The 22,333-nt window shown below is 52.7% G+C and overlaps 9 protein-coding genes across 9 annotated transcripts; 4 read left to right on the forward strand and 5 right to left on the reverse strand.

Moving 5' to 3' along the window:
- Positions 1–370: 370 nt before the first annotated feature.
- On the reverse strand, positions 371–1,224 carry N7498_005813 (proteasome assembly chaperone 4 family protein; the record flags this gene model as incomplete). The annotated part of the gene is made up of 2 exons (XM_058452875.1): positions 962–1,224; positions 371–601 (listed from the first exon to the last, which is right to left on the reverse strand). The coding sequence occupies exons 1-2, from the start codon at positions 1,184–1,186 to the stop codon at positions 371–373; spliced, it is 456 nt and encodes a 151-aa protein (XP_058309413.1). The 5' UTR covers positions 1,187–1,224.
- A 235-nt stretch (positions 1,225–1,459) lies between these two features.
- Positions 1,460–2,800, forward strand: N7498_005814 (uncharacterized protein; the record flags this gene model as incomplete). The annotated part of the gene is made up of 2 exons (XM_058452876.1): positions 1,460–1,581; positions 1,687–2,800. The coding sequence occupies 2 exons, from the start codon at positions 1,460–1,462 to the stop codon at positions 2,798–2,800; spliced, it is 1,236 nt and encodes a 411-aa protein (XP_058309414.1).
- An 882-nt stretch (positions 2,801–3,682) lies between these two features.
- Positions 3,683–5,719, forward strand: N7498_005815 (Hsp70 family protein; the record flags this gene model as incomplete). The annotated part of the gene is made up of 3 exons (XM_058452877.1): positions 3,683–4,027; positions 4,094–5,026; positions 5,081–5,719. The coding sequence occupies 3 exons, from the start codon at positions 3,683–3,685 to the stop codon at positions 5,717–5,719; spliced, it is 1,917 nt and encodes a 638-aa protein (XP_058309415.1).
- A 1,290-nt stretch (positions 5,720–7,009) lies between these two features.
- N7498_005816 (tubulin-binding prefolding complex subunit GIM3) lies at positions 7,010–7,679 on the reverse strand (the record flags this gene model as incomplete). Its single annotated transcript, XM_058452878.1, has 4 exons — positions 7,010–7,202; positions 7,273–7,340; positions 7,422–7,556; positions 7,662–7,679. The coding sequence occupies 4 exons, from the start codon at positions 7,677–7,679 to the stop codon at positions 7,010–7,012; spliced, it is 414 nt and encodes a 137-aa protein (XP_058309416.1).
- Positions 7,680–8,557: 878 nt separating this feature from the next.
- Positions 8,558–9,623, forward strand: N7498_005817 (autophagy-related protein 27; the record flags this gene model as incomplete). The annotated part of the gene is made up of 3 exons (XM_058452879.1): positions 8,558–8,819; positions 8,903–9,371; positions 9,428–9,623. The coding sequence occupies 3 exons, from the start codon at positions 8,558–8,560 to the stop codon at positions 9,621–9,623; spliced, it is 927 nt and encodes a 308-aa protein (XP_058309417.1).
- A 1,038-nt stretch (positions 9,624–10,661) lies between these two features.
- Positions 10,662–12,273, reverse strand: N7498_005818 (uncharacterized protein; the record flags this gene model as incomplete). The annotated part of the gene is made up of 4 exons (XM_058452880.1): positions 10,662–10,805; positions 10,878–11,711; positions 11,975–12,157; positions 12,211–12,273. The coding sequence occupies 4 exons, from the start codon at positions 12,271–12,273 to the stop codon at positions 10,662–10,664; spliced, it is 1,224 nt and encodes a 407-aa protein (XP_058309418.1).
- A 1,750-nt stretch (positions 12,274–14,023) lies between these two features.
- N7498_005819 (ATP-dependent Clp protease ATP-binding subunit) lies at positions 14,024–16,819 on the forward strand (the record flags this gene model as incomplete). The annotated part of the gene is made up of 1 exon (XM_058452881.1): positions 14,024–16,819. One exon carries the CDS (start codon positions 14,024–14,026, stop codon positions 16,817–16,819), a length of 2,796 nt encoding a protein of 931 aa, XP_058309419.1.
- A 524-nt stretch (positions 16,820–17,343) lies between these two features.
- Positions 17,344–18,784, reverse strand: N7498_005820 (MFS transporter; the record flags this gene model as incomplete). The annotated part of the gene is made up of 3 exons (XM_058452882.1): positions 17,344–17,549; positions 17,600–18,394; positions 18,454–18,784. The coding sequence occupies 3 exons, from the start codon at positions 18,782–18,784 to the stop codon at positions 17,344–17,346; spliced, it is 1,332 nt and encodes a 443-aa protein (XP_058309420.1).
- Positions 18,785–19,542: 758 nt separating this feature from the next.
- N7498_005821 (SDR family oxidoreductase/polysaccharide deacetylase family protein) lies at positions 19,543–21,582 on the reverse strand (the record flags this gene model as incomplete). Its single annotated transcript, XM_058452883.1, has 4 exons — positions 19,543–20,012; positions 20,062–20,412; positions 20,471–21,259; positions 21,471–21,582. 4 exons carry the CDS (start codon positions 21,580–21,582, stop codon positions 19,543–19,545), a joined length of 1,722 nt encoding a protein of 573 aa, XP_058309421.1.
- Between the last annotated feature and the right edge of the window lie 751 nt (positions 21,583–22,333).

The following is a 22,333-nucleotide window of genomic DNA, read 5'->3' on the forward strand; positions in this document are numbered from 1 at the left end:
TAGATCGGATCCTGCTTCATCGCGGGGCTTGACGGATTGTGCGGACAAAACGACCCCGAATCCCGGCCGGAAAGGAGTTCACAATGTGACATGTGGGCACATGACAAGAGGTTCTATAAATATGAGCGCGGTCTTGATATTTCCAATGGCAGGCCCGCTCCCGGGAGATATCTTCGTTTCGGAACGAAGGTTGTATAGGGGACCACCCAAGTTTGGCTGGAGAATTTGAGAGAATTATATCTGGTGAATCAATCAGACTGTCACATTAAAATAACAAAAACAGGTAAAGTAACATGCCACAACTCCCTGCCGAGGCTGCCATGCAGCCAGATGGATCCGTCTTTGAGTCTGCCCTTGTAACAGAAGCACGCTACTGCTTCTGCTGTGACTCAAACTTCTCCACAATCAAGTCCACAATCTTCCTCAGGCCCTCCATTTCTTCCTCGACTTGCAAGCCGAGTCCGTTGGGGTCAATGCTGCATCCAACATAAACGGGCTTCTTGGTCCGCCGAGCGACGATCTTGGCCACTCGTGTCGTGTATTCGATACTTGACGCGGATGTGTAGATTGTGGTAGCTATTGTTGAGTTTGACGACGTGCGCTGTTGAGTAGTTAGCCAGTATCCAATGACGTATCTTAAGATCAAGGAGTGTAGGTCCAAGTATATAGGCAGACAGCTGCTGCAACAATTGATACGCAGATTGCATCAATTTAAGTGACAGGGTTTGTTGAGGAGAATTGCAAAGAGATTCGACGAAGAAAACAGCAATAGGGTGATCTGAGAATTACAAAACGCATAATTCCAAGCAATCTCGAAATGCCAGAGCACATCGGTCCCCAGATACGTAACGGCGAGACATTGATCACTTAGACAAAGCGGATATACCAAGCAGGGTGAAAAAAAACGAATGAAGGCACAGTAAAACGACGAGGCAAGTCCACCAACGAAATCAAAACTTACATCAGGCATGGCATAAACAAAGCTCCCCAGCGGCTTGACAGTGCCTGCCGAGTCACCAGGAGTCGATGTAGTCAAGAAGGCCATGATACAATGATCCAGGAAGGTCAAGTGTACATGCCCTGTTGTATGTAAAGCTCTGGGCAGTGGGAAGGAGAGCTGCTGGGGCTTGAGGTCGGGCGCGACTCGCTCCGTCTGGGGGAGATCTGGCGCCGCAGTAGCTGCCATGTCTGTTTATTTCAAATGGATAGAAGCAGCAGATAGAGAATCTGAAGTTCCAATGCTGAAGTGCGCGTCGTGAAGCGCAATGTGAGATGAGTTGAAGATTCAAGTCCCCGCCATGCGGCAAACACCGGCTCCACCAATCCCACTCAACTTTGCCCGCACCGCACAATTGCATACCCACGTCGCGGATCTGCGCTCTCTATCGACAGACTCGGCGGAGCTGATGCATCTCTACGGGCTCCTGAGAGATACGTAACTCGTCGCTGTACTGTAGACATGACAGATCCGTCTCAGCCTTCCCAGGATGGGGAGGACGAGCGCAGTTGGCAGGGCGACTTTGACCCGTTCTCAGATCCCGATGAGCGAAGAGTGCTCTTTGCTACTTTTGATTCTTTCAGGTGTGTGACAAGTAGATTTAACATGCCCTGCAGACCCTCGGGTATATTCCAATAAACCTACCTCGATTTCATTTGGCTCTGATCATTCGCTAAGTGTTGCTACAGACAATATCGTCGGACGGCGCACATGAACACCACTCATCGTCGACGACAGGCTTTCTACTCTCTCCCTTCGGAGCACTGGCAGATGCTCTCTGAGCCTCCATTTTCTATCTTGGACAACTTCAACGAGGTGGATGATGCCATCGACACCAACGCCGATATCGCGGACAAGATTCTAGACGTGGGCCTGGAGTCTTTCGGTCTCTCTGCAACCCCCAACAAAGAAGATCCTACTCAAAATTGGCACGGAACAGCCACCTCGTCCGACGTCAACAAGGCGCACTCGACCATTCGTCAGTTCTATCGGGATTGGAGTGTCGAGGGACGAGTCGAGAGAGAAGTGTGCTACGACCCGGTGCTCCAAGACCTTCGCGCCGAGTTTCAGGCCCGACGGGATGCTGGCGAAGAGATTCGGGTCCTCGTTCCAGGCGCAGGGCTGGGCCGGTTGGTGTTTGACGTCTGTCTTGCAGGATTCGCGGCCGAGGGCAACGAGATCTCGTACCACCAGTTGTTGGCCAGCAGCTGGGTTCTCAACCACACCGAGGGCCCGCAGAGACACATGCTCCACCCCTTTGCGTTACACTTTTCGAATCTGAAATCTCGTGCGCAACAGTTACGGAGCGTTCAGATCCCCGATGTGCATCCGGGCACCGCCATTGCAGAGGCGATGCAATCCAACCGGCCAGTTGGGTCAATGTCGATGTCGGCAGCTGACTTCGTGGTGTTGTACATGCAGCCCAGCAACAGACAGGCCTTTGACGCAGTCGCGACGGTGTTTTTCATCGACACGGCACCAAACCTGATCCGCTACATCGAAGCGATTCACCATTGTCTCAAGGAGGACGGCTTGTGGATCAATGTGGGACCGTTATTATGGCATTTCGAGGACAGCCATCCCCGCAGGGAGGCAGACGGGGACACCACGGGCATTGGCGAACCGGGTAGTGTGGAGTTGACGGAGAACGAGGTGTTAATGCTTGTTGAACGCATGGGCTTCAAAATTGAGGCGCGGTCTGACGATCGGCGGCCGTGCGGCTACATCCAGGACGGCGATAGCATGCTCCAGAACCTGTACCAGCCGTCGCATTGGGTGGCGCGGAAAATGAAGGCGCCTTAAGGCTGATTGAATATTACAATTTCAGAAAGGCCCCCAAATAATTTCACTGCCATATCGTGGACCTAGCTGGGGACGTCAATACTTGCACGGCCACAGTTTGTCTTGGGGGCCAAAAACGGGGAACCAAAGTGAATCGGTGGTTCAGCAGACTCGCGTTCCGTGGATCGAGGAACAAAGAAAAACATTCAATATCCTCTACTTCTGTGTTCCTTGATAATAAATATCCCCGCGTATAGAATATAGAAATTATAACTAGGACTATGTAGTTGTATAGAACGGTAATCTTCCCCAGTTCCACGTCTCTCCGCCCTGACAAAGGCCAATTTCCCCCTTCAACTTCAACCCGTTGCTAAGTATAAACCTTGGAAATCCTGTTCTCAGCCTCACTCCGATCTTCTGGCCCCCTCTTTTCCCCTTCTCTCTCCATTCGCATTTTCGCTCAGGATTTCATTCAGTCTATTCCTTCAGGCTTACCCGGGCTGACAGGCACCGATTTCCCTTGCTCCACACCGTCTTGACCCGTATTCAGCCTTGCTTCTCTTCCCCCTCCTCTCCTTCACTCTCCCCCTTCTTTCCCTTTTCTCCTCCCAATCTCCCGGCGCTGGCCACATATGGACCTCATGAGCTCCTCGCGGTTCAGGATCCCTTTCAGACGCGAAAAGCCGAAACCACCGTCCCCCGCGCCCAACCCCGTCGTTCTTTCCCCCTCCCCGTGCCTCGCCGCCCATCACACACACAGCGCCTCGCTCGAACCGCAGCTCGTCTACAACGAGTCTGTCCGTAAACAACCAACAGCAGCCGCAACAGCAGCCGCAATCACAACAACAGTTAGGCCGACCACCAAGTTACCCAACTGCTGGAGCTAACCGTCCGACGAGTCCAATGTCCCACAACCCGCATAACTCCCTCACCCAGCACCCCGCCCCCATCAACACCAACCCCAACATGCAATACGCCCAGCACGGCATGCAGCAGCCCATGAACCCTCCTCCGGGCTATGGCATGCAGCCCCAACAACACATGCCTATCCAACCTGGTATGCAGGCCCAGTACCGTAACCCCGCCGTCGAGATCGAAACAGCGAATCGCAATAAGGCGCAGCTCATCGTCGGTATCGATTTCGGCACGACTTTCTCCGGTGTCGCGTTTGCCTTTGCGACCAATAACGAGGCCCGAGAAGACATTATCACGGAATGGCCCGGTGCCGGAACCCATACGAAACAGAAGGTGAGCGCAATCTCTCTGATAATGGATTCAAAGCTCTAACCGTCCCCTTCTCTGTTTCTTTTCTAGATCCCTACCGTCCTCTATTACGACCAGTACCAAAAAGTGGTTGGCTGGGGGCCAGATATCGCCGATGCGCTTGCGCCTACGGGATACCCGAAACATGGGGTGCAGAAGGTCGAATGGTTCAAGTTGCAATTGATGCTCTCCGGAAATACCTACATTGACCCCATCAACTTGCCTCCGCTTCCTCCGGGCAAGTCAGAGATCGATGTGGCTGCCGACTATCTATTCAAGCTGCGACAGGCAATGCGCGCACAGCTGCAGAAGACCCTGGGTGAGGTGTTTACTCGAGAGGAACGCAACATCCGCTACTATCTCACAGTGCCGGCCATCTGGAACGATGCTGGTAAGGCAGCTACTCGTGCTGCTGCCATTCAGGCTGGTTTCTTGCGAGACGAGAACGACAACCGTTTGACCCTGGTTTCGGAACCTGAGGCGGCCGCTCTCTTCTGTGCCAAGACCGGTCTTTTGAACCTGAAGATCGGAGACGCCATTCTGATCGTTGATTGCGGTGGTGGTACGGTGGACTTGATCGCCTATGAGGTCGAGGAGGAGCAACCGTTCAGTGTGATGGAATGTACTGCTGGATCTGGTGACTCGTGTGGTTCGACCGCGCTCAACCGGAACTTCAGCAATATCCTACGTGCCAAGATTCGCAAGATGAAGCTTCCCGACGGCTCGCGAACGGCAGGCAAGGTGTACGCCAAGTGTATCATGGATTTCGAGAACCGTATCAAGGCAGACTTCCGCAACAACGGACAAAAATGGGCAGTGGATGTCGGCATTGAGGCTGACTTCCCCGATGCGGGCATTGAGGAGGGTTACATGACTTTCACCAACGAGGAGATCCTTCAGTGCTTTGAGCCCGTAGTGAACCGCATTCTTGAGCTGGTGCGCAACCAGATCATCGCCATCCAAGCACAGAACCGCTTGCTCCAGGTAAGACACAGTCATTTTTGGCTTTCTTCGAAATGCGACTAACACCATTTCTAGAACGTCCTGGTTGTGGGTGGTTTCGGTGCCTCCGAGTACCTCTTCCAGCAGATCAAACTCCATGTCCCTCCCCAATATCAAACCAAGGTCGTCCGACCCATGGATTCAGTGGCCGCCATCGTCAAGGGTGCGGTCACGGCAGGTATCACTGAGCGAGTGATCACCCACCGTGTCGCCCGTCGACACTACCTAATGGCCACTCTACAACCATTTAAGGAGGGCTACCACCCCGAACAGTACCGGGTACCCAGTCTGGATGGTCGGGACCGCTGCAAGTACACGCGTCAGATCTTCGTGCAGAAGGGTGAGCGTGTCAAGATCGGCGAGCCTGTTAAGGTCAGCTTCTTCCGTCAAGTGGCCCCCGGTGCTACTCTCATGTATGAGGACGTGCTGTATGCTTGCGACGAGGACGTGTGCCCTGAATACACCAAGGATCCACGCATCAAGGAGGTCGTCACCCTCACCTCAGATCTCTCACGCAAGAACCTCGAGACCGATTTCGAGCGCATGGATACACCTCAGGGTATCTTCTACCGCGTGTACTTTGACATCTATCTCACTCTTGACGGCAGTGAATTCAGTGCCGAGCTTGTCTGCCAAAATGAGATTATGGGTCGCTGCCGGGCGAAGTTCCGGTAAACAGTGCCCTGGGGATGTGAATTTCCACTAATGCAACGAACCCAAACAAACCCAAACCAGAAACGAGGAAACGAGATGTGCGGGCCGTACATACGTGCTCTTCCCGTGATGATTAAAAGGAGAGAGAAAGAGAAACGTGGTCTGCATGCTTTTGCAATTTTGTTCTTGATTTCGGGCTCGACCCTGAACCCCTACCTTTCTAGGTAGACATGACTGGACTGCACTGGAGAATCGGCGTTGTTCTGATGACTCATGTTGAGTCCTTTCCCTTCCTTATATACCTGCCGCGGCGTGTTTTTGACGGTGACATCTTTTGATGGATTGCCTTTTTTTTGTTTTCTTTTCTCTGATCCTCTAAGATACCTCTTTTATTTATTGACTTGAATGATATTACGAGCTGTGGTATTTGCAGATTGCGATGTGTCCGTCTGATATACATGTATGTAGAGCCAGCATGCATTGTTTCTGTCTTGCATGTATGTCCGGGTGGATTCTATGTCTACATTCGACGAGAATCCGGTTTCAAGTTGTTTGCAACTCTCTACGCAAGAATACAATAGACCAATCTCTCACTTTCATCCCCTTCTTTTCCTACATCCTTCTCCCCTCTATAGTGCATGGGTGACGAACATTTTTAACGAGGCATGGTTCTTTGGCTGGCTCATCTACATCCAACTTGCCGAGTACTTCTTTTCCGAGCCGCCGATCATGCAATCCTGAAATATGTCGTCCGGTCAATCAAGCGCGGTCTGGGTGGGCTTAAACAGTCCGGCTTCTTTCATTTCTTCATTTTGCTCGGTTGGCACTCAGGTCTTGGCTGACTTTATCGTGATGCTGGTTCTTCTTTATCTTCGTTGTCGCCGCACGAATACTAATTGTCGCCTATGAGATGATTTATCTGGCCGCATACGAGACCAGGTGTCTGTCCCTGTCCCGGAAACTTGACGCTGAGTGACCCTTGATGCCTTCATTCGCGCCTCGTCTCTTAAGGTAAAGAACTCCCAGGACTGTGAACTAAAATAAACTCTATTGGGGTCCTTGATGAGCAGGTGGTGGCTCTTTTCACCAATGCAGTTCTCTGAACAGCATGTGGGCTATTGTTGTGCCGTCCGCACCCCCAGGGTTTGCCAATGTATGGAAAAGTCCTCGGTTGTGTGAGAAGTCTATTTCAATTCTTTTCGGGGTTATTTTAAACGAGTCATTGAATACACCGATATACCCAATCATGACATGTCTTTCATCGGGTTCATAAATATTTTTGAATGGTAAAGAAAGTCCAAGGACACAAAATTAGGTCTCCAGGTTAATGCTGCGTCCAAACCGCGCATACAGAGACACCTTGAGCTGTTGCAGCTCCTCCCGGAGCTCGCCGATCGACTCCTCCAGCTTCGACACGTCTTGGTCGATCTGCTCCGTGGACGTGGTGAGCATGGACTGCGCGTCCGCCAGCGGAAGCTGGAAGAAGGAGTCACCGATCTTGTAGCTGTCGATTCAATGAGCCCATGTTCAGTCTCCACGCATCTCCAGGTTGCGATGGAACGGGAGGTACTTACGGGACAAGCTCGTCTTCATCGGCGAGTTCAAGCTCCATGGAGACTTCTTCCAGATCCTCCTTATCCTTCTGTGGGAATTGTCAGTTTTGAACATGTGGAACAGGCTAACGAGGTGATATCCCCCAATGCCCCGCCGTTGTCCAACTTACCTGCTTGGCCTTCAACTGGTCCTCGAGCACGGTCTCACGCTGATGCAACCGACTGAACCGGTTGATCTTTTCTTGATCCTCGCGACGGACCTCGTTCTCCTCGCTGCCGCCCATTCCCTCATCTTCCTTGGAGAGCTGTAGAAGTGTCAATGGTTGTTGTTCCCCCCATTCTGATAGCCTGTCAGGAGAGATGGACATGGGCTTGTCCCGCCTCCCCCTTTAGCCCGGGATATTGCTTACCATCCGTGTGTTCATCATATTGGCGGAGGTGTAAGGAATGAATTGATGAATGGAGGGGATGGTTCACCACTACGGATGTTCCTCTGCGGATTTGATGATTTGAGGTGGATGGCCCGTGCGCGGGCGGTTTTGGTGGGCTGCGATCTACGCGTTTCTCAAGTCTGCTCTATGCTCTTTCAAAGCTTACTTGATCTCTATTGTAAATGAAAGGATTTGCCGTCTTTCTCAGTATCGAAGTAGCAGGATTTGTCTAATTTTTGATGTCACATTGTCCATCTTGCTTGCGTGCAACGATACTACCAGGTCTAATCGTCCGTCCCGGTTGAATATGCCACGCAGCAAACATTTAAACTTGAGCTCGCGTTTTGATTAATATTTGCTGAATATTTCCTACTCGTAGATATAGTATATCCTATGCACACAGATGACTAGAGCCAGCTGGGCACACTGCCAAGGCTCAGGGTCGGGTGACATCATCCTCACGCTGGGCGAAAACGCCTGAAAAAGGCACAGAGCCAAGCCTAAAGCTTGTAGAGCTCTGGAATACATCTCAGACAGCATCTTACCCCAGGCAGCACCATAATAGCTGTCGTTGTTTGTGGCTTCATTCGTCGCTGCCTACAGGAACCAGTCGCAAGCCGCGTCGGAGAAACGAAAGACTCCGCAAAGTCATCCCCAGCCATCGTCATCCACGACAAGCCACTTCGCGACCAGTCACCAGCTGCCATCAGCTTCAACCACTCCCTCCACGGTCACACTGCTTTTTTTCACCGCGTTCTCTGTCCTCGTGCTCGTCCATCTTTGAGCTCGCGTGCTCCGCGCCGCAGTCCGACCCGACCACGTTTTGTGGGCAACCAACCTTCCACCCCTTCCGATAGACTTGCCATTCCTCCGCCATGCAATTACAATTAACCGGAGCTTCACTGCTCCTCTCTGCATTGCTTCCGGGCCTTGCGGCTGCGACCGGATTTGATTGCGCGCACATCAACGTCGAGGGATACAAGTACGATCTCAGCTCCCTGGGCGGAGTTCACGAGCTGTACCACGTCAAGGAGACGGAGGACTGGACGACGAATACAACCTACGTATTGAACATTTGCAACATTCTGCACAAGGCTGCGAATCGCCCTGAGGGGAAGTGCGGCACTTCTAGGAACAGTATGTCAAGACTGCGCAAATCTCCGTTTGTTTGAACACTGCGAGAATTACTGGGTTCTAGTTACTAAGGAGTGATTATTCAGTTTGCGGCTTCGTGAAAGAACTGCCGAAAGATGGCAACGGCGGTACCTCATTCGGTTTCCCGATCGTCGGACTCGACCACGCCGGGGCAGGCTCCAAGGATCCCAAGTTCACCCTATTGAACAAGATCGATGAGAACATGGAGGGTGTCCGGGTCGAGTTGGGAGGCGGCGAATACACGGGCGACCACAACGACGAAAAAGCCAAGGATGCAAGCGCCCAGATCGACTTCCAGTGCGACCCGGACCGGTCCGGACTGGAGGGCCTCAATACAAGAGACGATCCGAAGGAGCGCCGAGATGAAGGCGACTCGGCTCCGGGTCGCAGCCTTGAGTTTAAGAGCTTCGACCTGACCGATGATGACAAGTATGTTCTCAAGCTCGCGTGGAAAACGCGGTATGCTTGCGACGACTTCCAGCGTGGCAAGAATAGCTCCAGTCACTGGGGATTTTTCACCTGGTTGATCATCATGTAAGTTCTCTTATCTCCCTCATAGCTAACACCGTCACTAACTTTCGGATTTCCAGTCTCTTCCTCGCCATCGCCACATACCTCATTTTTGGCTCATGGCTCAATTACAATCGCTACGGCGCTCGCGGCTGGGACCTTCTCCCGCACGCCGACTCCCTTCGCGACATTCCATATATCTTCCAGGACTGGGTCAAGCGAGTGATTAACACTTTGCAAGGATCCGGTTCGAGGGGCGGGTACAGTGCAGTATGAAGCCCCATTGCACTTTGATTTTTCTTGTATTTTGAGATCCGTCTGCTCTTCTTTTCCACCCAATGTTTTTTGGCAGCAGGCTGGGCTTTGTAGCTTCTTTGCGGGTCGGAGGCTTTAGTGCGTTGAGATATGGCGCTAGATATTGAGTTTTGGTTTACAAGCTTTCGAGCTAGCTCATGTATGGAATGTCAATGTGAACTATGTCTCCTTTGGGAGGAAAGGAACGTATCCAGCAGTCTTTCAAGACTCGGCATGAGAAACGAGTATGGACGGTAGAGTAATGCCCGCGATCGGAGGTGTAGGGAATTCTATTGGAATAAGGAATCAATCAGAGTGTGAAATTTGAAGTCAGGAGCATGGAATGAACGAGTATCAATTTGCTATTTAGGTGGATCGAATCGTGTCAGTATAAAGGATAAAGGGGCAACTTCCCGATGTGACGACTACTCGTCCTGAGATGGTCTCATTGAGCCAAGACCAAGGACATCGACGCTACACAACTACAGAGCTACGCCGTTTCAACACATCCAACATCTACAGACTACGACCCGTAGAAGGCGCATTACGGTACGCAAACAAAAAGCAATTCAATCTCCCAACACGCAAATGCAGATCGAGATCAGGCCGCAGAATGTCACAAATAGCAACGAGTCGGTGTAGCAAAGCGAATAACACATGAAACACAGTGCAAGATCGTCAAGGCATTGACCAATCTCCGCCGAGATCCCCCGCAGTCGGCGAAAGTATCGTTTCGCAATGACAGGGCGGGAGCACCTTGGAGATCGCGTCATCGGGACTAAATCGTTCTCATATGGGGCGTCGTCACAGGTAAAAACACAGGTGAAATCACAGGGGGCTCGGGAAGTAATAATCACAATGCTGGGGGCTTGGGGTGGATATGTTGCTTGTTACCCTCCCCCGGATTTTCGTTTTCTCTTTCCTCTTCTTCCATCCATACACCCACGAGACCTGCTCCTGTCGGTTCCAGCTATTCTTCTGGATCATATGCTTGACAAGAGCATTGCTACTTTTTGGCAGTTAGACCTTTACGGCAAACTGCTTCAGGTAGAGGTAGTCGGCCATGTTGGCGTCGACGGCCTGGCGGATGAGAGCTGCTCCCTCGGAGCCATACTTCTTCGTCCACTCGGCGTCGTACTCCTCTTCGGTCTTGGCGGGTTTCTTCTGTGAAATGTATTAGCCAGGTCCATCGTTCATCGTCCCATCTTCCCATTCCCTCGGGGTGTATGTGCTTACATGTTGCCTCGCCACTAGACCCGAGGATTCGATGGCATCATTGTGGAATCCACGCCACTTCTCGAAGCAGAAGCAGGCAAATTCATAATCTTCCGGGGTATCCCACTTCAGCAGTTCAGGAGAATACGGCAGACCGACACTACGACAGAACGCCTCGATCGTCGACGGCGGGTTATCCAGCATGTCATCCGCATCGATTACACAGATCTCATGGATTGTCTCCTTGTTCTTCGACTCATCTTCCAGATGCAGGTCTGGCCGGGTCGCCACACGGGGTCCGACCAATCCCTCGTGTCGAAGGTAGTCGAAGTGCCGACGCAGCTCGTCGTACCCGGCCTCGGAGGGGTCATAGTTATAGAACCCTGTGACCTCGTCCAAAGGTGGGATCGTGCACCGGTAGTACGACGGCACGCTGAAGTGCGGATCGCGGATCAGGAATGCGAAATGGAATCGCTCCTGGATCTCACGAGGCATCACCGTCGGGTTGCCGGGCTCGGCGGGCGTGTTGTACGGGTAGGGCTTGTGGACACCGTTGGTGCCGTTCACAGCGTGCCCGTTGGTGGCTGTGCCGTTGGTGTGGCCGTTAGTGTGGCCGTTGACACCGTTGGCAGAGCCGTTCACCGTGCCATTGGTGCCATTGCTGACACCGTTGGTCGCGGTGTGGCCGTTGGCATGAGCAGTACCGTTGGTACCGTTCACGCCATTGGCATGGTGCTCATCCCCGTTGGTTCCCACGCCGCGCTTGATACGTCGGAGCGAGGGAGCAACACTGGCGGGCTTGGCATTCGGCGGAAGAAGGTAGTGGTCGATGTCCTTGATGAAGACTCTCTTTCCCTGCAAGATGGTAAGTATCCCCCCGGTGAAAAACAACACTGAAAGTTTCGTAAAGTCAAGGCGCAAGACCTTTCATCTTTGATCTTTGTGCTTTACACCAGATTCGTAGAGGGGGAAGAGGGGGTGGATGGGTATGCTGAACATGCCAGTCTCAAGCAAAAATTGTAGGGACTTCCCCACATCGATCCTTTCGGAGACATGGGGAACGATTATACGGCAAAAGAAACAAATGTCAAAGGAAGTCGCAGGAAGAAGGGTCGGACCTCTGAAGCTTCACGTTCAATTCTCTCCAATACGGTGAGATACGTCGACTGGCTGAATCCGCTATCGATACGAGCCTGCTCGTCGTTTTCGAATCGGTCGGACAGACGCTCCGGACCGTAATAGAAGGCGTCGCCGAACGGTTCATGGACACACTGGATCGTTGCCCGCTGAGTCATGAAGACCTGGAGATCTCGTTAATCTCAGATAGCCGTAAAGATGATCAGGATCCACATACCCGCTCAAAGGCCGTAGAACAGGCACGCGGATGCGTCGCCACAAAAATAGGCTTGTTCGACATGATGATCGATTTAGGATTCGGTCCCGTGCACGCCACGCGTGAGAATAAAGGCAAAGTGGAATAAACTCGTCGGGATCCGAGCAATGGAGGAGATGGTGTCAATCCGGCTCGAATGACTCGGAAGCGTTATGAGAGCTGATCGACTGCTGGGATAGCCTGCAGAGACAGACAAACCCAGGGCAGCCTTCAGCAAATACGAGTGCGAATTGATGAGCTCAATGAGAGTCGCGATGGCGTGAGAATGGACGAAGTGGGTTGCAGGAGCGAAAGCCTTTTATAGGAATGACATACACCACTACGAATTAACCGGGATTTTTCCCTGTGAGAGCTGAAAGCCTCGGGGGGGGGGGGGGGGGGGTGTTTCATGCTCAACCAGAGTTGAGTTGCGACGACCGTGGATAACCCGATGAGCCTGCCGTCCTATCATGCCATGGCTCTGTCCGAGAGTTCTCATCACGGTTCCATTCGTCCCTGTCCCCTCTTCGGAGAGGGGTATAGATTGGGATCTACGTCCTATCGTTGACGGCGACAGCCCGCACAAATCGTTGCATCTGCAAATAATGCCGCACGTCGTATCACCAAGGCAATGCTAAGCGGACTAAGGCGTTGGAGGGGGTCTGCGAGGCAATCAGAGCAGACACAACGCTGGCCCCTCATCTCCGCTTGCCCCGCCGAAGGAACCTTCCTAGGTTCCGCTGCTATTTTTTGCACCCGTTGTTCGCTTTATCCGTCTCGTACGCATGGACAAAGACCCTCCAGACCCGGATGCAAGGCCCAACGGAAGTCTAGAGACCACTTTTCCCCCCCCCCCGTGGGCCAATCGGGAGCCCATGAGTGGACGGCTGTATGGATCGATCTCCATGTCTGGATGCGCCTCTTCGGACAGGGTGTCCACCAGGCTTTTTAGCCACCATCTAGCTTCCTCCGTTTGTCCCAAGATCTGTTAGCTGGATGGTGATTCCGGTGTAAAGATAATCCCTACAGGGTTCGCCGGCCCGGAAAATGATGCATTCGATTCCTCGGAGGAAAACCTTACCCTCGGACGGTCGAGGCCTGAGCCCGGGTCAGTCGAAGTGAGATTTCGAGCATGCCAAGTTTGACGTCATGGCGCGGCATGGCGCTTTTGCATTCGCTTATCTTGGAACGTCGCAATAATGGTCAGATAAACAGGGACTGTGGAGAGGGGCTACCAGGGAGATGGGGAAGAGTATTCGCAAGGCTGGTACATGTACATCGGCTGGCGTAGGTGGCACCCCTGCGGGATGGCCAAGAATCAAGGCCATGTCTCCCATCCCTGCATCATGATTGCTTGTCTCGGGCGGAGTCGGGCTCCCCACTGCTCCTCACTTCTCCACAGTCTGGAAACACATGTATTGCAGGATTCCGCCAATGGCAAGTTGCTCATCGGGCTGTGTTTTCGTTGGCGTAGAGGTCAAGGGAGGTCAAGGGAGGTCCTTTTTTTGCCTGAGGCCATAAACCCATGGTCATGTGACTTCAGATCACGTGAGGATCGTATGATCGAAGTCACTCGAGCTCACCTGACCGTTCGAGTAGCTTCTGGAAGGCGGTGGAAGCTGGTCGTGACGTCTTGAACATAGCGGTTGTTTCGGCCTGGCGGCGGCCCAAGTATATGAGCTTGCATCATCGATGAATCCGCCCACTTGACGATTGCATTCTACTCTCTATTTAATCTTCACCTTCGCGGAACTTACCTCATTACTGCAAGCTACACCTCACATCTCCGTTCACCATGAACGGCGCTCAATTCACAGACCGGGCCAACAAGGCCTTGCTGGACTCCAACAGTCTGGCCGAGCAATACGCCCACTCCCAAATTCTACCCCTCCACCTCGCAGTTGCCCTCCTCAACCCTTCTGGAGATGATGCCGAAGATCGCCAGCCTGCTGGGCACTCCTCACATGACTCTGCCTCTACACCTCTCTTCCGCCAGGTCGTCGAGAGGGCCCACGGCGATCCCCAACTGCTTGATCGGGCACTGATGAAGCTTCTCGTTCGGCTGCCCAGTCAAGACCCCCCGCCAGAATCAGTCAGCGTCTCTCCAGCACTCGCAAAAGTTATCCGACAGGCTACGGACCTGTCGAAAACCCAGAAAGACAGCTATGTGGCTATCGATCATCTGATTCAGGCCGTGTGCCAGGACTCTCAAGTCCAACGTGCTTTGGGCGATTCAAACATCCCCAAGGTCAACCTCATCGACAATGCCGTCCAGCAAATTCGGGGTACACGTCGTGTGGACTCCAAGACGGCGGACGCGGAAAGCGAAAATGAGAACCTGAAGAAGTTTACCATCGACATGACTTCTTTGGCACGTGAGGGCAAGATTGACCCCGTAATTGGACGAGAGGAAGAAATCCGCCGTGTGATCCGTATCTTGAGTCGGCGCACCAAGAATAACCCTGTCCTCATTGGCGAGCCCGGTGTTGGTAAGACCACTATCGTCGAAGGTCTGGCTCGCCGGATCGTCAATGCTGATATCCCCGCCAACCTGGCTCAATGCCGACTGCTCTCTCTCGATGTGGGCTCTCTCGTTGCTGGTAGCAAGTACCGTGGAGAGTTTGAGGAGCGCATGAAGGGCGTGTTGAAGGAAATTGAGGACTCCAAGGATACCATTGTCCTGTTTGTCGATGAGATCCACCTTCTTATGGGAGCTGGATCCAGCGGCGAGGGCGGCATGGATGCTGCCAACCTCCTCAAGCCTATGCTGGCGAGAGGCCAGCTGCACTGCATTGGTGCCACCACCCTTGGCGAATACCGCAAGTATATCGAGAAGGATCAGGCCTTCGAGCGACGATTCCAGCAAGTCCTGGTCAAGGAGCCCTCGGTTCCAGAGACCATCTCCATTCTTCGTGGCCTGAAGGAAAAGTACGAAGTGCACCACGGTGTCAATATCCTCGACGGTGCCATAGTCTCTGCGGCCAACCTTGCGTCTCGCTACTTGACGGCTCGCCGCCTGCCCGACTCGGCTGTTGACCTGATCGATGAAGCTGCCGCTGCCGTTCGAGTCACCCGCGAGTCCGAGCCTGAAGCTCTCGATACCCTGGAGCGAAGACTGCGCCAACTCCAAATTGAGATCCATGCCCTGGAGCGTGAGCAAGACGAAGCTTCCAAGGCCCGTCTCGAAGTCGCCAAGCAAGAGGCAGCCAACGTCACGGAGGAGCTTCGGCCGATGCGTGAAAAGTACGAAAGCGAAAAGCAGCGCAGCAAGGAAGTCCAAGACGCCAAGATCAAGCTTGACTCTCTTAAAGTTAAGCGTGACGAGGCCGAGCGCATGGGCGATACCCAGACCGCTGCTGATATCGAATACTATGCCATTCCCGAGACCAAGGCTCTTATCGAGCGCCTCGAGGCTGACCGGGCCAAGGCTGATGCCGAGCGTCGTGCCACGAACACTGATGGCGGCGAGGCCCTGCTGGCAGATGCCGTCGGTCCTGAGCAGATCAACGAGATCGTTGCCCGCTGGACCGGTATTCCTGTCACCCGTCTCAAGACTACTGAGAAGGACAAGCTGCTCAACATGGAGAAGCATCTGGGCAAGATCGTGATTGGCCAGAAGGAGGCTGTTACTTCTGTCTCCAACGCCATCCGACTGCAACGCTCCGGTCTTAGCAACCCCAATTCGCCCCCCAGCTTCCTCTTCTGCGGTCCATCCGGTACCGGTAAGACACTGCTTACCAAGGCCCTGGCTGAATTCCTCTTCGACGACCCCAAGGCAATGATCCGCTTCGACATGTCCGAGTACCAAGAACGACATTCCCTCAGTCGCATGATCGGTGCACCACCCGGCTACGTCGGCCACGACGCCGGCGGCCAGCTAACCGAGAGCCTTCGCCGCCGCCCGTTCTCCATCTTGCTCTTCGACGAGGTGGAGAAGGCCGCCAAGGAAGTACTCACTGTCCTTCTGCAACTCATGGACGACGGTCGCATCACCGACGGCCAAGGCCGCATTGTCGACGCGAGGAACTGCATCGTCGTCATGACCTCCAATCTGGGCGCCGAATTCCTCGCCCGTCCCTCGGGCATGGACGGACGCATCGAGCCCCAGACCCGCGAGCTGGTCATGGGTGCGCTCCGCGACTACTTCCTGCCCGAGTTCCTCAACCGTATCTCCAGCACCGTCATTTTCAACCGCCTTACCAAGAAGGAGATTCGCAAGATCGTCGACCTCCGCCTCGCCGAGGTCCAGAAGCGGCTTTACGCCAACGACCGCAACGTCACCATTGAATGTACCGAAGAAGTCAAAGACTATCTCGGCGCTGCAGGCTACTCTCCTGCCTATGGTGCCCGTCCTCTCGGCCGTCTTATCGAGCGCGAGGTTCTCAACCGCCTCGCTGTTCTCATCCTGCGCGGCAGCATCAAGGACGGCGAAACCGCTCGCGTGGTCATGCTGGACGGCCGCATCGATGTTCTCCCCAACCACGAGAACAGCGACAGTAGTGATGAGGACGACGAGGATATGATGGACTCTGACGAAGCCCTCGCAGAGATGGAAGATAACAGTGGCGACATGGATCTCTACGAAGAGTAAAAGATCCTAGACCGGTTGCCCTCCACCAAAAGTTGAACATATTGAACGATCGTTACACGAGTCTTACGATGTTGATTTCATCTGTTTCTTTGCGCACCTGGCATGGCGTTGGTTTTGATTCCTTTTGAACATACTTTCTTTTACCGAAGTGGTATTCGGCATTTTCTTCAATCCTCCTTTGCGAGGCTAATTTGGTCATGTTTATCCAGATAGTATAGTATTACCTGCAATTAAGATACATTGCAATTAACATATCACGACTGAAGTCAAATTACTATTCGTAAGATTGTAGACGACAACGCCTCCGCCGAGGTGACTCCCGGAACACATGGTAAGCTGACCACCTTCCGAAGTTGTCTTGTGCACCTGGGCAGCTATTTACTTCTGCAAGCTCACCTCTGGTTTTTTTTGTAGAAGATTTTACCCTTGGCGTCGCTTGGGGCATTACCGAGAAAGGAAAATAAAAGAGGCAAGAGCGACAGCGAGACATATGACACCTGGAGAGAACGAGATCAGTATTTGTTTCACTTTTCCAATATACAGTAGCACCACTGACCAAAAGTCCCAACCATGGTATAAAAACCGAATACTTCCACAAGAGCCCCGGACAAAAGAGGCCCGAGCATTGCACCCATGTTGAAGATGACTTCCGTGATTGAGAAGATTCGTGAGCTGCCGCCATGAGGCCCAAAAATAGATGGTTTCTCCGCCTGAAGATCGTTCGTCACCGCTGTTCAACGGTCAGAATTATGCCGAAAGGTTGAAGAAACGCGTCCTTACTAATTAATTGGAATGTTCCCGCGCCACGAACCAGCGGCGAAACAGCACCGATCGCAACAATCCCTCCAATGAAGATGTATTTCCCATTTTCTCCATGATCCGCCCAGACTGCTCCTGTTCCGGGCATGCCCAACAGCCAGAGCAAGGGTGCAGTAAGGGTCCACCCGATGGTTGTCGGATAGCGCAGTCCCACCCGGTCACGAAGCCATCCGACTATAGGACCTAGGATGATACTGGGGACCTGCAGACCCAGGAATATCATACCGATCGGCAAAGGGCCCCAATGGAAGATTTTCTGTAGATGGAGGGGCAGTGTGGCGTCGAATCCAGATATGACCATGGAGAAGGTCAAAGTATTGAGAAGCGCCGCAATGACTCGAATATTGCACAGCACAATGCGGTAGAAGCCGGGACCCGTCGATGCCGGACATCCTTCTTCCGGATCGGATGGATTACGGGTCTTCGAAGGAAGCAGTGATTCTTGTTCATCAGTCGATGCGTCGGAGGATGCAGTCTGCGTATCATCCTTTGCAAGCATGAGCAGCCTCGCAACGAAATCTATGCCGAGAAGTATAAGCGGAGCGGACCAGGCAGCCCAGTATCCCACTAGCTGGAGAAGAGCCCCGGAAATCATCGGGCCCATGATAACGCCTGCTGTCACGAGTGACATGGCCGTGCCGAGGACTTGACCCATACGGTCCGGTCGGATATTATCTGTCAAGGTTGCGAAACCTACAATCCAACCTGCCGATCCGGCTGCTCCTTGAATAACACGACCCACGAAAAGCAACCACACTATCGACCATCAACTTTTTGTTTTCCCGGGTTTGGGTGAAGCGTGTGTAGATACGTACCAGACGAGCAAATGGCCACCAACAGCGTTCCCAACGCACATCCGGTCAGAGCAAGAAGTAAGGGCATCCTGCGATCGGATGTCTTGTCTGCAAAATGGGCGATAATAGGAGCCGATGCCATTGCGACAAACCCGTGAGTCGTGAGAAGTGCGGTGGTAAGCCATTGTGTCTGCGTTGAAGGCAACTGTAGTCGATCCTCGATCATATAGCTCAGGATCGGCACGATGAACGCGTACAGAAACGTCTCAGAAAAGAGTCCTAGGGTGGCCGTGAAAATGAGAAATGCCTGCGATGAGCGCCACCGGTAACCCCATGGCTGAGTGGCCGGCATTTTGCCAATCCCCTAACACTCTCCCAGAGCTGAAGGTGGAAATGTAATGGACGAGAAGAAAAAAGTGATACCCATCCCTGTGTTTTTTTCTCTCATTTACCCCGCGATTATGGCCCACCTTTGAAGGTAAGACAATGGCAATCCCTTACGGCACTTCAGCCGTAACTGGTGGATCTGTCAGCTGCCATGCACATGCAGCTCTACGAACCAGTTGGTAGATCACTCCGAATTTAGTTCAACCGGGTCCTTCGAGCCGATCCTGCCCACCTATCGCTCCAATCAGACGGGTTGGTCATGTTGCCATGCATGCCTGCATGTAGTACAACGCAGGCAGTATCGATATATTACGTTTTGCGCCATTGATAGAAAGAGGGATGAACACGTGGGGCTTCATTGATTTTCAACTCATTTTTCATCACTGTGTCAGCGAATATGTACTTGGAACTCGGGAGTCCGTTACACAACGCACTTGGAAAATCTAAATCGCGAGGCTCAATGTTTCTTATTGTCGATCTCGTTTAGCCATTTTCTTATTTTATCCCTCTCATGATAGCCACTGATGTCGCTTCATCTTATCCAACATTCGCTCGTGCCTTGCTTCTTATCTAGGTGCAATTATCCAACTATATACTATGGAACCATCTTGTATAGTAGATCTCAAAGACATGTCGAATCAACCAGCACTCCATAATGATTTCATTGCTTTTACCCCAGGATCTCACCTCACACATCCCGACTCTCATAACGCATAGAAATTGTTAATGCCCCTCCTGCAACATTTTCTCCTTCCACCATCTTGCAATCTCGCCAGTCTGCAAAAATTCCACCTCTCCCTCCCTCTCCCACTCCTTCAACCACCTCAACATCCGCTCCAACATCCCAATAACATGCGCCATCCCACTCGTATCCGGATGCATCAATACCGGGAAAATAGGCTCCTCTTCATTATCCCGGATCCATAGGAACCGGTCCCGCCACATATTCTCAATCAATCGCGTGTCGACGTATCCTTGTGAGTTATCGCAGTGCGGGAGAAATTGCATGGGTGTCATGTCTTCCATGTAATAGTTACAGGGTACGCAGACAAGGGGTCTTCTGTCGGGAGGGGAGGCGCATTCTTTGATGGGGTGCATCCAGCTTGAGGCGGGTTTGGAGAAGTCGATTGGCGTTAGGGGTGGACGTCTGGGGGCAAAGAATGGGTGGCAGTCGTGGTCTGTTAGAGAGGCGTCTGGTTCGATGTTAAGGTCGTAGTTCTACCACATGGGTGTGGGACATACCGTATTCAAAGCCGAATTCTTCTAGGAGATCGAGGGTTGATTCTCGGAGCTGGTAGAGAGGCGCCCGGTAGCCTACTGGCTTCTTGCCGGTGAGCTTCTGCGCAATCTCCATGCATTTTACCAGCACGTCTCGCTCCTGCTCGGGCGTCAGCTGGTAGGCGCCTTCGTGGGCGTATCCGTGCAGCCCGACTTCGCAGCCGGATGCAACAACTTGCTTCACCTCGTCGGGGAAGCTCTCGACCGAGTGGCCTGGAATGAACCAGGTGCAACGGTTGGCGATATCCAGTTTTTTCAGCATGCGAAGGAGCCGGGGGACGCCCACTCGGGCTGCGAAGAATCCAGCCGAATAGTCTGCAAGAACGTTGTCCGGGTGAGAGTCTACAGGACCGTGGTTAGCTAGAGTGATGACTAGATCTGGGGTGTGACTTGCTCGTTCCAAGCCATCCTGAGACAGCATCCAGGTCGATTGAAACTGCAACGCGGATCTTGTTTCGCTTCGGTTTGGACAGGGCTTGCGGAATCGACTGCACAGGCTCCTTGGTAGCCAATGACTTTGATTCCGAGATCTTCGTAGAGATGGAATATTGGTTGTCTTCAACGCGAATAGATTGGCCGGAAATGTGGCCAGATGCGCGCTTCGAGGCCAGAAAAGCCATGGTTCGAGCTACATCTGCCGGGGTGGTAGCAATCTCTCCAGTCTTATTGATGGGACCGCGAGTGACAGCATTGATCCGGGCTTCCGAGTTGAGCTGCTTGATCTCATCTCGGGCAGTGTTGAGAAGGGCGTAGTGCAGACCGGTCTTTCCTGCAGCAAGGCCAGTGCCAGTCTCGGTTTCCGTCACGACAATGGCCGGGCTGGCCAGCTCAGCGCCCGATGTCTGCTGGTATTCACGCACACAGCGCAGGAAATGTTTAATGGCAAGAAAGGAGCCACGGACATTCACTCTATAGTTCCTCTCCCATTCGTCCAGTGGCAGGTCCCAAATGGGATACTCATTCGTCTTATCCTCCAAGCTGGAGTTGACAATTAGGACATTCACAGGTCCGAATCGTTCCTGTGCCTGCTTAAACCCAGACTGGATGGACTCCTCTTCACCAACGTCGCCATTCAAGAGCTGCAGTCTCGAGAAGCGTTCAGCGTCAATTCCAGAAAGCTGCAGCGGGCGGCTGTCGTAGGCTGTGACACGGCATCCGTGATCTAGTGACGGTCAGGTGATATTGCTTGAAATTGCAGAAAATTCAACTATTGTATGTTCAACGCCCGAGGTGCAATTCTACAACAGTCCCGCAGGGAAAGCCAACGGTTATTTGGCCCAAACGGACAGCAACATCACCCTGTCAGTTGAGCGAGCCATGAAGCGCACCAACAACCAAATGCGGAAAGTCAACTACAAAGTCAAGACACCTACCTAGAAATTCACGCACCGCTTCACCCCCAATAGCGCCAGCGGCGCCAGTGATGAAAACATGCTGGCCTTCCAATCCCAGAAAAGAGCGTCGGGGTAATGACTCGGTTGACATTGTGATCTAACTGCTCTCAAAGTAGGTCAATCAATGACCGATGCAGTCTTACGGGGAAATCGTTAGCTTTCGTGATCTGGGGTTGACTGCTGATCGGAGGGGATCAACACTCCTGCCTCTTTGAGACAATGAATGATCAACAAGACCGTCGCTAAGCACTCTGAATGGTCGGAGATCGTGGCAGAATCGATCAGCGTTGACTCCCGATGTGTTGGGTTTCCACGTGTAATTGGGCTGGTCCTGCCTGATGGTCCTTTCGTATCCGTTGATTCGATGCAGAGTTCAGATACAAGCCTGGTAAGATGGGTCCGGCGGTGTTGGAGCAGGCCAGCGATTCAGAGAGGCGGGGACTGTTGGGGTTTGACAAGTCCGTGCGATCCCTGACCCAGGGTTTGACTTGGAGACTGGAAGTGAACAAGCTTTGTTGATGGTTCTGATTTCAACGAGTTGGGGTTGACAGCCAAGAATCAAACAGTCCCAAGATTCAATAGTCTGCGTGTTGAGTTGCCGCATGTAATCACGTGGGTTCTCTCTTCGGTCAAGTCACTTGGCATCAACGTTGTCAGTGACATGTCACACTGTTTCCTTTACAAAGACATCGTATAGTTCTATCATCACTACGCCTTCCTCAATTTTCCTAGAATAAGGTCTGAGCGCGCATGTACAGTGTAGCGTTCCTCGGAAATCCGCCGATCAGCCACGCAAGCTGATTCCGATATCGATCGCGGAAGCCCCAGCCGACCCATCGTCG

The sequence above is a fragment of the Penicillium cinerascens genome (genome assembly GCF_028974065.1).
Source record: "Penicillium cinerascens strain IBT 15544 chromosome Unknown contig_5_segment0_segment0, whole genome shotgun sequence".
Classification (NCBI taxonomy): Eukaryota; Fungi; Ascomycota; class Eurotiomycetes; order Eurotiales; family Aspergillaceae; genus Penicillium; species Penicillium cinerascens.